We start from the raw sequence: 13,867 nt of genomic DNA, 5'->3' as shown, positions 1-13,867 counted from the left end.
AACAACAGCAGTGGAAAAATGAGACTTAGGACCGTTTTTCACACTTACGACTTTGGTAATGTGATCAAAATTTGGATGCTTGGCAACCGGCAACTATTCATGACGGTCGCAGGGTCCCATCTGATCGCTTTTTTTTTGGTGACCTTCTGAGAAGCAAAGTCAAAGGGGAAACTAGATTCATTTAACAACCATGTTACCCACTTAACAACTGCAGGGATTCACTTAACAACTGTGGCAAAAAAAGTCATAAAATGGGGCAAAATTTCACTTATAAGACGCACCCCTGCCCCCCAAAAAAGGGTGAAAATCTGTGTGTGTCTTATACACTGAATACAGCATTTTAGGCTTCCCGAAACCCCACCCTGCACATTCCGTTTTTCATAAAGGGTTTGGGACGGTTTGGGAGGCCTGCAAAATGCTTTTGATGCCTGGGGAGGGCAAAAGTGAGCGAAAGACTGGCCCATTTTTCATGAAAACAGGCCTGTTTTGCCCAAACTAAAGAGGCGTGCAGAAGGTTTGGGAGTGTAGAGTGCTCCTGGGGGCTGGGGAGGGCAAAAACAAATGAAAAAGGGCCTGATTTTCACAAAAATCAGGCCCTTGGGGGGGGTTTGCCCTCCCAAGCCTCCAGGAGCATTCTGCAGGCCTTCCAAACACTCTGCACATCCTGTTTTTTGCGAAAAACAGCCGTTTTTTGCCTCCCAAACCCCCACGCACATTGCTTTTTTTCCCTCCCAGGCCCCCAGAAGCACTTTTCAGGCCTCCCAAACTCTCTGCATGCCCCATTTTTCACAAAATATGTGGCGTGCAGAGGGTTTGGGAGGCCTGCAGAGTGCTCCTGGGGTCAGGGAGGGCAAAAACTTTTTTAAAAAATTTACCTCTTCAAAATCTTGGTGCGTCTTATAGTCTGAAAAATACGGTAACTGTCTTAACAGAAATTGAGGTCTCAATGAAGGTCGAAAGTCTGTGCTCCTTCCTCCTCCTATTTCCCCCACAACAACAACCCTGTGAGCTGAGTTGGTTGAGAGAAAGTGACCCAGCTGGCTTTGTGCCTAAGGCGGGATTAGAACTCTAGCCTGGTGCCTCAAACCACTAGACCAGACTGGCTCTCATGTATTTTTAAAAGGCCACCCACATGTTGAGTGATTCTCAGTAGCTGCCAAAGCATAGCCAAAGAACGCTGGGTATAAAGTTTGTAAAAATCTGTCATGAGAAATATGTTACTCCCCCGCTTCGATATCTAACAGCCAAGGTACAAAGGAAAATAGAATGGGGGAGAAACAGGAAAGCCAGTAAATCTCGGTGACCAGCCGGAATATTCAGCGATGAAAAAATTCTGGAGAAGGAAGGAAACAAATAATAGCTGATCTCAGCTAAATTAATGCAATAACAAAAGATTTGCTTTGATTGACCCAAAATCAAGTCCTGGTTGCATCCATATCTCTGGCAAAAGTATGGACATTGTGTGCCATTTTGTGCCAGGATATAATTTTGACTTTCTAATTTAGCCTACAGCTCTGGGATTTCTTGCTGCTCTTAGATCCAGGCACTAAAAGTAGGTTTTACTAATTTTCCGTGATTACCCCAAAGTCATTTAAGTGTAGCTAAAAAGAGTAATCCTTCACACTACGCCAGATGTTCCTGTCATCAGCTGAAATAATTGGAAAAAAGTAAAAAGATGAGTGTTAAAACGATCTAAATCAGATTGTAAAAAGAACATTCAAACCATCTGGAAAGCAGTTAACAAAAGAAAAGAATCTTACACCATTTGATTTTTATTTCTAAAATCTGAAGTGCAAAAAGCAAAAATCTGGAAAGACCAACCTATTTCTCCAAGGCAGAACTCCATTATTCTTCCCTATTATTATTGATGACCTCATTGATACACTAAGAGGAAAATCCAAGAAATACAAACACCTTTCAGAGGGGGTGGGTGGGAACCTAAGCTCATAGTATCAGCTCAGTGAGCATATTCAACTAGGCACATACCTGTCGGATTGTTAGGAGGAATAAAAGACAAAACACGTCAGAAAACTGCCACAGCAAAGGGAATGGAATTGTCACTAAGATCTCAGGCTTGCTACAAATTACAGTGATGGCTTTTTGTACAAGTTTATACAAATGACAACACACTCGCAATTGCATAATACATGTGCTCTACCTGGGGCTGTCCTGAAGACCACACTGAAGCTTCAGCGGTTCCAGAACAGAGCAATGTAAATGGCCATAGTCATGTTTTGATGTGTTCATAGGACACCTCTGATTCACGAACTGTGCTCCTTGCCTGTTTGCTTCCAGGGGTGGTACAAAGTGATGCTTGCTACCTACAAATCTCTCTGCATCACAGGTGTCAAACTCTCCACATCACGTTGCCGTCATGTGAAGTTTCATGCTGTTTTTCCCCTTTGCGGAGATGGGGTGGGCGTGGCCTGTGCGTGACACATCTGCCCTGCGGGCCGCCAGGATTATCATTCTCCAGATTCCTTAGATTAAATAATCTTGTCGACCGAGACCTGGGACTTGTGCTTTCTCTGTAGTAGCGCCTGCCCTCTGCATCAAAGTTTTGGGCACCTCCACTCCAGAGGTGGTATTCAGCCGGTTCTGACCAGTTCTGGAGAACCGTTAGCGGAAATTTTGAGTAGTTCGGAGAACCGGCAAGTGCCACCTCTGACTGGCCACGCCCCCATCTATTCTCTGCCTCCCGAGTCCCAGCTGATCGGGAGGAAAGAGGGATTTTGCAGTATCCTTCCCCTGGAATGGGGAGGGAATGGAGATTTTACAGTATCCCTCCCCTGCCACGCCCACCAAGCCACACCCACCAAGCCACATCACATCCATCAAGCCACGCCCACAGAATGTAAACAATAGTAATTAAAAATAGTAGTAAATTTTTTGGAATCCCACCACTGGCTATTGTTTAGAAGCGCCATCAAGGCCTTGCTCTTCATCCAAGTCTTTTATCGAGTAACAAGGAGACACTTTATTTTATTCCATCCATTCCAAGCCCTCGTGCTTGCTGTATTTTATCAGGTTTATTATGATTTAGTTTTCCCTCTATACAACAATCATGAAATGCATGAAGGGAAAAGGAAACAAAATATGGTATAATTGGGAAGGCAATCTTTGAAGTCATTTCTTTTTCCTTAGTTTTTTCTCTTCTAAAAAATACCAACAACATACAGGCTGTCCTCAACTTATAGCCATTCGTTTAGCAACCTTTCAAATTACGACAGCGCTGGAAAAAATCACTCACAACCAGTCCTCGCACTTACAACCGATGTAGTATTCTGACGGTCAGGTGATCAAAATTCAGGTGCATGGATTAACCAGCTTATATTTACAACAGTTGCCAAGCCACGTGCGACATTCACACATGTGCGGATGCACTTAACAACCGCATGAGTCACAACAGTGGCAAAAAAGGTTATGAGATCGGGCGCAACTCACTTAACAACCCCTTTGCCTAGCAACCGAAATCCTGGTCCCAATTGTGATGGTAAATCGAGAACGATCTATGATCTTGCATCTTTTCCAAGACTAATACTTGGGCGTCTCATTTTCAGTACAGCTACTCGGCTCCCCAACTAGAATTCACTGTGGTCATTTTCGTCCAGCGGAAACGGCATCTCCGTGTGGACAGCATTGAAGATCTCCATGGTAACAGGGGAAGGGCACCGGGATATAATGGCTTCATAACAACAACTTTGGAGCAGCTATAGACAAAAAAAAGTCTTTGTTTTATGAAATAAGAGAGTTGTGGTAGTTTCCAGGCGTATCTTGATTTGGAGCTTTAATGGCGCTTGCTTGCATGTGACTGAGTTGCATTCTGCAATGAACTAGGAGCCAGTGGGGCTGTTGCAGAATAAATATTGGTAGGCAAAATATGGTGCCTATCAAGACTGGGTGGGAATGGAGGGAGGGAGGGAGGGAAGGAAGGAAGGAATAGGGAGGAAAGGCACAGGAAAGAAAGGCAAGCAGAAGGAAGGAAGGAATAGGGAAGGAAGGCACAGGAAGGAAGGGCAAGCGGAGGGAAGGAAGGTAGGAATAGGGAAGGAAGGCACAGGAAGGAAGGGCAAGCGGAGGGAAGGAAGGTAGGAATAGGGAAGGAAGGCAGGAATAGGGAAGGAAGGCACAGGAAAGAAAGGCAGGTGGAGGGAAGGAAGGAAAGGAAGGAAGGAAGGAAGGGCAAGCGGAGGGAAGGAAGGAAGGAAGGAATAGGGAAGGAAGGCACAGGAAAGAGGCAAGCGGAGGGAAGGAAGGAATAGGGAAGGAAGGCGCAGGAAAGAAAGGCAGGCGGAGGGAAAGAAGGAAGGAATAGGGAAGGAAGGCACAGGAAAGAAAGGCAGGTGGAGGGAAAGAAGGAAGGCAGGTAGGAATGGGGAAGGAAGGCACAAAAAAGAAAGGCAGGTGGAGGGAGGGAAGGAAGGAAGGAAGGAAATAGTTTGCTAAATCTCTTCTGTTTTATCATTTGGTTTCTGCATCCAAAGAACTGCTGCATAGGCCTTACTAATGCCCATCTCAATGTGTGTCTCTTTCTCTTCAGTGACCTTATACAACTGCTCAGTGGGACACTTAGATTGCAGCCGCTGCCAAACCGCCGATGCCAAGTATAGCTGTGTGTGGTGTGGAGGGGAGCAGCCTAGCTGCCTATTCCAAGACTCCTGCAAAGAAGAGGTTGCAGACACGTGCCCGGCCCCCTTGATTCATGCAGTGAGTAAACCGTCCAGGGTGATGGAAGCCAGATGCTTGCTGAAGAAACCCACAGGAATCTAGAATGTTTGCAAATAGCCCAAGGAGGCCCCAGACTGGTGGAGATAATGGTTACCAAGGCAGCTAGTTCTGTCATAGCAACTGGAGAGCTTCTCGTCCCTGGAAGCAGCAGCAGCTTTCTTTGGGGAAAGAATAGTAGAGGTTTCCATTTGTTTCCAGCAGCCTACATTGATTCTGCACCTACCTAAAGTTCTGAAACTCCTTCGTTATGGAAACATTTGGGGCTTTTCTTTATGCACAAAACAGAGCAGCTTATCATCAGTTGTAATTGTATTACAATATAAAATAATGAATGCAACGGTAGTAATGATTGGAAGACGGGAAGTTAAGAGACGTTCTCTGCTTTGGCTTCATTCAGATGGAGCACCAGGCTCTTAAGGGTGTGCAGGTGGAAAGGAAAACCTGATTCTGTCTCCAAGCTCCAGCTTCCCATTAAAGAGGGAAAGCAAAGCACGTTGGCTTGACCTGCCTACAAAGCATTTGCAGCAAGTGCATTTGGTTACACAGTTAGACCCGCGATGGCGAACCTATGGCACGCATGCCACAGGTGGCACACAGAGCCCTCTCTGTGGACACGCAAACCGTCACCCCAGCTCAGTTCCACCGTGCATGCGCACGCATCTCCTGCCGGCCAGCTGGTTTTCGGGTCTCTGTCATGCATGCGTGGGGGGGCGGAGGCATGTGGGAGACGCGTGCGTGGGGGCGGGGGGAGTACAGGGGGAGCACGGGGATCACTTGCGCATGGGACTGGGCACGTGGGGGGTGTTGCGTGCGCATTGCATTATGAGTGTGTGGAGGCGGTTGCAACATGCTTTTGGCACGCAATGACAAAAAGGTTAGCCATCACTGAGTTAGACCATTAAGATCCAATGGAGCTCTAAGTCGCTATCTGAAGGGTAAAGTAATAGGATAATTTTTGCATTCTAAAAATGGAGCCATATATTATAAATATTGTGTGTGTGTGTGTGTGTGTGTGTGTGTACACGTACACGCGCACAAACACACACACACACACACATATTTCACGAGTGTTGCTTTGTTCTGAAAAATACATAAAATGTATATCGGGACCAAGTCTTATTTATATGATATTTATGATACTCAATAAGTATCTGTAAGACAACCGACCAGAGAATAATGTTCAGAGCTCCCCCTTCATGTTTACAAGCTTTTCCACAGAATTGACCTTGACAGGAGAAATCAATATTATACTGAAATTTAGAGAAAAGCTTCACCGAGGAAGGGATTCTTAAAGAAGATGGAAGCGAGATGGGATGATCATGAACAGAGAGGGCAAGTAGGAGAGAATTATCCCAGAAAATAGCATACCCCGAAAAGAAGAAAAGGCGATTTAAAAGAGAAACATGCAATAGCCACGAAAACAAACAGGAGGATATGAAAAGATGAAAAAGGCGATAAAGCAAAGGCAGAGAATCAGAGAACATTAAGCAGATATGTCTAAAGGCCTTGATAAGATCAGAAGAAAACCAACCGGGAACAAAATCCAAAACAACAGAGATTTTTATAGGGCCTTAAATAGGTAAACAGATTAATACGTATGTAGATTGCTTTCTGTTTAAACGTTTCAGAGATAAGCGTGGAAATGATTAAAATACGACTGATAAATTTACAAAACCTTAAAAAATAACACACATGCTTTAAAAAGGGATGGGGCCAGGAACAAAACTAATCCTTTAAAACACGTAGGGATGAATAGGAGAATTTCCGGAGAAGCCCTCACAATAGATTCTACTGAAGAGTTACAGTAACTCTGTGCCCACTATAAAGAAGACTGAGTTGTGAATTACTACAAGACGAGAGTCATGGTGCAGGCAGAAAGACCTCCTCAGACACAGAGAATCCATGGTGACAACATGGACTCCACTCCCTTCATCAAAGGAAGCCATGCTGTCTAGACCAGAGGTGTCAAACTCAATTTGATTGAGGGCCGCATCAAGGCTGTGGTTGACCTTGGGGGGCCAACTGGGTGGGCGTGGCCAGCTTGATGCCACTCCCTAAACTGCTGGTATGTTTCCTCTTTGCAATGGGTAGACTGGGCCGAAACCACGCTGGCCCGATGTTTCCTCTTTGCATTGGGGAGACTGGGCCAAAGCAACGCAGATAGACCAGGCCGAAGCGATGTGGGTAGATTGGGCTGAAGCAACGCGGGCCGGTCCCTTACATTTTCCAGGACCGCCCAGTGGGCCAGATCTGACCACATCGCTGGCCAGGTCCAGCCTACGGGCCTTGAGTTTGACACCCCTGGTCTAGACCACAACTTCCAGGTTGTCATCTCCTGTGTTCATTTCCAAAGAGGCAACTGTGATAGTCAGATGCAGCAGAAACAAAAAAAGAGGTTTTTTTGGCACCTTGAAATTTTTATCACTAACATAGTTGCCTCTCTAGGGACTAGAAGCACACAAACAGTGTCCTTTGAATGTCATCCATCAGAATTTGGCAATCATGCGGGGAAGTGGTACAAGAACAACAAAAAAAAAAAGAATGCTGACTCTAGTCATCCTTCATTCCATGAGTTTAAAATTTAGGATGCAGTGAGCAATTTTGATAGCAAAGTCATAATCATGCTGCCTATCCCATAATAGTGAGTTCATCTGGTGAAATCTGTATAGCATTCTAATTAACGGACTAGAGGACAAAACTGGAAATCCCTACCTTACATTATGTTTTTCTTTTTATGACCCTAGTCCCTTAATAGGAACGCAGTGGCTCAGTGGCTAAGACACTGATCTTGTCGATCAGAAAGGTTGGCAGTTTGGCTGTTCAAATCCCTTGTGTTGCATAACAAAGCAAGCTCCTGTAACTTGTCCCAGCTTCTGCCAATCTAGCAGTTCAAAAGCACGTAAAAATGCAAGTAGAAAAATAGGGACCACCTTGGTGGGAAGGTAACAGCGTTTCGTGTGCCTTCGGCATTTAGTCATGCCAGCCACATGATCACGGAGATGTCTTCGGACAGCGCTGGCTCTTTGGCTTTGAAACGGAGATGAGCACTGTCCCTTAGAGTCGGGAATGATTAGCACATATGTGCGAGGGGAACCTTTACCTTTAGTCCCTTAATTCAGGGTAGAGTCAAGACGACTGGATGAAGCTGAGCATTTACTGGCTGTATGCCCTTCCTGACACCTATGTGGAGTTCACAGTAGATATTTGTTCTTAGAGCCCTAAGAGAGAAACATCTGCTGCTATCTAGGATTGAACTCTCAACCTTCTAAGTGGAAGGCAAGCGTCTTCACCACTAGGCCACTATCCCGTTCGCCTTACGACTTGTTCATGCCTTAAGAAACTCTTCCTCCAAAATTAGGTCTGTCCCATCAGCAAGCAATTATTAAGACTGAAGATCATTATTGGTCTGTTTCTAGTGTGTGATGCATTAGATAAGCTACCATGCTCACCAATTTAGTGTAGTTTTCAAATAATCAAATAATATACCGGTATCTCAGTACACATGTCGATTTTGGGTGTTTTTATTGTCCTTTATTGTTTTAAAATCTTTTTAGTGTTTTAATCATAATCCATTCTTTTGAATTGTAAGCCACTCGGAGTCATTGGCTATAAAAATTGAATAAATAAAATAAAATAATAAAAATATTCCTGTGGTCATCAGGTGTATCCCCTAACTGGTCTGGTTGAAGGTGGCACCAGAATCACCATCACGGGTTCGAACCTTGGGCAGAAGCATCAAGATATTGCAGAGACTGTCACCGTTGCAGGAATCCCCTGTGAAGTTGATGCTCTGGTGTATGAAATCTCCAGCAGGTAAGTGCATGACCAATGGGCTCATGGCAATAAGAATGGCAGCGTTCTATGGCTTAGCTGGTAGTGGGTGAACATTTCTGCCCTTCTCCCTTTAAGCAGATGGAGGTCTTTCCATCAGCATCAGCATCAGCAGCATCTTACTTACCACTAGCTGCTTCTATCCAACTGGTAAGGGTGGGGGAGACTTGTCATGGGCTACCGGAATTCATAGAATCAGCTTTATTGGCAGGAGAAAGACTACAGGAGGATCTGGCAGGGACAGGCTGAAATCTGAAGCTCTGGTAGATTAGTATGACGTTTAAGACATGTGTTCCCAGAGACCTACAGGTCCAACCAAACCTAGCAGATGGCAAGCAAACCAAAGTTACATCCCTTCCAAATAAAAAAAATGCCAGTTGCTGTATCAGACACTTTCCCCTCATTCCTATTTTACAAGGTACTGGGAATTGTAAAGCAACGAAGGTAGGATAGCTACTTGACTCTGGAGTTTCTTTGCCCCAAGTCAATAAGACATGTTCAGGCTTGATGCTTCTGCCATTTAAGCTGCCTTGTCCACAAACTCACTCGTGAGATAATATCCTGAAGGCAGGACAAAAAGCCATGGATGGAAACTAATCAAGGAGGGAAGCAACCTAGAACTAAGGAGAAAATTCCTCACAGTTAGAGCAGTTAACCAGTGGAACGAGTTGCCTGCAGAAGTTGTGGGTGCTCCAATAATGGAAGTTTTTAAGAAGAGATTGGACAAGCATTTGTCTGAAATGGTATAGGATTTCCTGCCTGAGCAGGGGGTTGGACTAGAAGACCTCCAAGATCTCTTCCATCTATGTTATTCTGGTATATCCATAAAATCAGGAGAGAGGAAACCCTGAGCTGTTTGCTCCCATTGGCACAAAGAAGGAAAAGTTGATCACTGTGGTGGAGAATTGGTAGTTCTCCAGCTATTGGTAGACTGTAATTATTTACAGCAAAAAAGAAGTGGACTCCAGCAGCCTCTAGATCAGTGTTTCTCAACCTTGGCAACTTTAATATGGGTGGACATCAACTCCCAGGATTCCCCAGCTAGCATGGAATTGAAGTTGAAGTCTACCAGAGACAGGGGTGTCAAACTTGCTGCCTGCGGGCCGGATGTGTCGTCATCTGCTGGCCCCACCCCCTGGCCGGTTTAGCGAAAGGGGAAAAAAAGTCCCAATGCGTCACGTGACGCCACCGTGATGACACGAGTTTGACACCCTTGATCTAGAACAGTGTTTCTCAACCTTGGCAACTTTAAGTCCTGTGGACTTCAACTCCCAGAATTCCCCAGCCAGCTGCCGGCTGGGGGATTCTGGGAGTTGAAGTCCACAGGACTTGAAGTTGCCAAGGTTGAGAAACACTGATCTAGAAGAATAAAGACCTACCCGTAAATGGCCATGTATTCTGATTTTGGATATTTTAGCTCTTGAAACTGCAAGTGTAATGAAACCCACCTGCAATAGGAGAATTGTCTTCAATAAATAGGCCACTGCTTTGCTGACCGAAGTCTCTGACAAAGCTGTGCTTGGAGAGATCCTGTGTAATTGAAATCTAGGGGACCAGATGAGGCAAATCCCATGTGGTTTGAACGTAAAATTTCTCACATGAAAGATGGGTGACAAAATGCAGTTAACAAGGAGCTGAAAGGTACCCAGAATCCACCCCATTCATCATCATGCTGTGAATTTGGTCATCCCCAGCACAAACGCTCACACACAGGCTGTGGCATTGCCAAAAAAAAAGATTTATTTGCCAAACTCTTGGCTCGAGGAAGTGATCCAGGTCTCAAGACTGTGGAGGAAAGACATTGGCTCAACAGGAGGAGCCTTCAGGTGGGTGACGTCTCCTCCCCCACCAGGCCAAGAGCTAAAAGTGCCCCCCCCTCTCATTAACTCAGGTTTAGAGCAGCCCATGTGGTGCACCTTGGTGGGGGATTCTTCTCCATCCTCTCTTCTGCCCTTGTCCTGCAGTATCGTATGCACCACGGGCAGAAGCGGCACTGAGAGGTCCGGGCATGTGGTCGTGGAAGTCCCTGGAGGTGGGCAAGGCATCTCTGCTCATGTATTCACCTATCAGGTAAAATACGTCTACAGCTCCAAAGGAGGGAATGACTTCCAAGAAAAAGAAAAAGCCTCCCCCGCTTAATTGAAGCTCTAAATCAGGGGTGTCCAAACTTGGGAACTTTAAGACTTGTGGACTTCAACTCCCAGAATTCTGGGAGTTGAAGTCCACAAGTCTTAAAGTTCCCAAGTTTGGACACCCCTGCTCTAAATAATGCATCTGGTGCCATTAATGCACTTAAATCCCAGGACATTTGCAAGAGGTTGTTTTCTTGCGGATGTTTCATTACCAAACTAGATAATATCATCGGTGCTCACTGATGGTGTTATCTAGTTTGGTAATGAAAGGTCTGCAAGAAAAAACGTCTATGGAGATTCTCAATCATCGAGGGTGTCCCAAAGGTGCTTTTTTCAAGAGACTTTCTTTATTTTTCCTTGAAGACCTTTTGCTTCTCATCCAAGAAGCTTTTTTTTCAGTTCCGATCCGGTGAGAGCTGAAGAAGCTTCTTGGATGTGTAGCTAAACCTCTTCAAAGGAAAACCCAGAAAATCCAGTTGCCTCTTGAAAAAAAAAGCACCTTTGGGACAACCATGACCTGGATGGCTGAGAATCTCCGTAGACATTTGGTCAGAGTAGTTAGGAGTTGCGTGGCCTGAAAAAAGTGACTTATGACTGTTTTTCACACTTGCGACCCTGGTGTCATCTCTGCAGTCGTGTGATCAAAATGTAGGGTTTAAATGAAGGAGAGAGACTTCTGCTTTTCCTGGAACCGTTGTAAATACATACCGTTCGTCAAGTGCCCGAATTTCTATCCCGCGAGCGGTTTTATCGTGTGATAAACGCAAGGACGGATTGTAAGTCGCTTTCTTCAGCGCCATTGCAATTTCAATCATTCACTAAACGAACGGTTGTAAGCTGAGGACTCCCTAGTACTGCTATGCTGGGTGGGACCGATAGTAATTGGAGTGCTAGATAGTTCAGAGGACCATAAATTCCCACTTCACCTCCCACCTCATGATGCTTTCACGTGGAGCTGGTACAATGAATGGGGTTAGATTTTCTTTTCTATGAACTGGGTGGCGGAGGCCGTTTGGTCTCCTGAGCAAACATTGGCCCTGAAGCAATCAGGTCACCCTCAGTAATTTAGAGCAGCGGCCCCCAACCTTTTGGGCACCAGGGGGCGGTTCCGTGGAGAGAGGTTTTTCCGCAAACCGAAAGGTTCATGGGTTTGCATGGTGCCTACATCCATGGATGGGGCTTCACTTGTTTGTGCGTCCCAGTTGCTGGCATATTGCAGCCCAGTTCCGCCGCTCCACAGACTGGGGGTTGAGAACCCTAATTTAGAGGACCCTGTTATTGGATGCACTGATGGTTTCAAGAGGACTAGCACCCTCACTCCCCAAGCACCGGTATCCTTTCCCTGTGCATCTTGACTTTCCTGATGCAGCCATGCCCTTTCCTGCTCTTCTCTGCAGAATCCAGAGCTGAAATTCGTCTCTCCAGTTCGAGGCCCCAAAGCTGGAGGAACCAGCCTCACGCTGACCGGATCCAAGCTACTGACTGGAAATCCTAGCAGAATCAGCATTTGGGTTGGACACTTCCCTTGCCACATGTAAGAAAGGGGGGCTGGCAGCAGCAACTTTTTCCGATTGGCTTCTTGTTTCCGAATGTAAGAATATGGCTTGGTCTGAGATGCATTTTGTGGGAATCCAGCTCTTCGACCTCATATGTGCGTACAATTATATGAGCATGCACAGAGAGATATACAGCAGACACGTACATGCATGATCAAAGACAACCACGAAGAAGAAGGAGTCAAACTATTATCCAAGGCACCCGAGGGTGGGACAAGAAGCAATGGGTGGAAACTAATCAAGGAGAGAAGCAACTTAGAACTGAGGAGAAATTTCCTGACAGTTAGAACAATTAATCAGTGGAACAGCTTGCCTCCAGAAGTTGTGAATGCCCCAACATTGGAAGTCTTTAAGAAGATGTTGGATAGCCATTTGTCTGAAGTGGTGTAGTGTTTCCTGCCTAAGCAGGGGGTTGGACTAGAAGACCTCCAAGGTCCCTTCCAACTCTGTTATTCTATCCTATGTTTGAACCTTTGCTATGGGGTTGGAAATCACTCTGGGGGGGGGGTGGCTTGCAAACCACTCTCTTTTAAGGTTGATTGAAGATCCCCATGCACCCTTATCCTCTTACATGAAAAACCAGGAGCATCCAAATCTCTAGTCTGCCTGCTTTCTGGAAGTTTGGGTTTTCTTGACTTCATTTTTGCAAATTTATTAACCCAGTTTCTGAGTTCTCGTTTTCGATTCATGTATCTTTTCTGGTTCCTTTCTCATTTGTATGTCTATACATGCATATATATTTGCCCGGACTACATAGATTTTGCCAATAATTTCCCCAATGCATTTTTGTACATTATTTTCATAAATATATGCATTTTACTACAGACCGGCTCCTACGTTATGCTTTTTTAAAGCATTTTAAAAAGACATGGGTTTTAAAAGATGCAAAACCAGATCTGATCTCATTCAGATAACGGTTGAGTATCTTTCTTCCCATATCCCTATCCTGCATGTCTAAGCAAATTTGACAGAGATCCTGCTCAGCCCCTTGTGAATCTTACTAGGGTAATATTCAAAAGTTTTGTTACGATGTATGTAATATATTTGTGATGGGAAAATCCATCAGTCAAAGTCTATTAAATCTGTTTAGGTTGTAATCCAACACATAGTTGGGAATAAATCCTATGCAGTCCAAGGAAATAATTCTGAATAGATAGGATTAGGACTACACTATTCATTGTTTCAAACATTAATAAAATAAAATGGTTATCAAAATAGTAAACAAGAGCTTTGTGGCTTCCCAGTGCGATTAGACAGAACATGGGAAATGATGGAGAAGATTTACTTTATACTAATTATTGTTTATTATAGCACAATGCTATTCGCATCATTGTTTTCCTTTATACGTCTCTAAGAACAAAAGTCTAGAAACTAAGATTTTATGTATAATGAAAAAATACAACTGAAGACTCAAGAACTTTTCATGAAAATGTTTTTAATGTTGAATTACATCAGGGAAAGGAGCTTCTGGAGACAGCATATATTTACAATCTCTTAAAGCTCTCTCTCTCTTTCATTTTGCACTGGCTGTGCATTTAGATGTGATTAGTTTTTATAGCAAGATTAGGAATGTTCTCACAATTTATGGCCGAGGAGAAAAGGCAAGTCTATGAATTCAGT

General features: G+C 44.6%; 1 protein-coding gene across 3 annotated transcripts in view; it reads left to right on the top strand.

Moving 5' to 3' along the window:
- The window catches only part of PLXNB1 (plexin B1), a 205,177-nt gene that overhangs the window by 141,467 nt on the left and 49,843 nt on the right, over nucleotides 1-13,867 (top strand). For all 3 annotated transcript variants that reach the window (XM_081947378.1, XM_081947379.1, XM_081947380.1), the window contains 5 exons: nucleotides 3,561-3,654; nucleotides 4,541-4,707; nucleotides 8,390-8,541; nucleotides 10,524-10,629; nucleotides 12,089-12,225. In XM_081947378.1, the coding sequence (XP_081803504.1) occupies nucleotides 3,561-3,654; nucleotides 4,541-4,707; nucleotides 8,390-8,541; nucleotides 10,524-10,629; nucleotides 12,089-12,225 (656 nt within the window). The remainder of the gene's footprint in view (nucleotides 1-3,560; nucleotides 3,655-4,540; nucleotides 4,708-8,389; nucleotides 8,542-10,523; nucleotides 10,630-12,088; nucleotides 12,226-13,867) is intronic.

This window comes from Natrix helvetica, assembly GCF_964273705.1.
Source record: "Natrix helvetica genome assembly, chromosome: 1".
Lineage (NCBI taxonomy): Eukaryota > Metazoa > Chordata > Lepidosauria > Squamata > Natricidae > Natrix > Natrix helvetica.
This window is presented reverse-complemented; position numbering and strand designations above follow the sequence as displayed.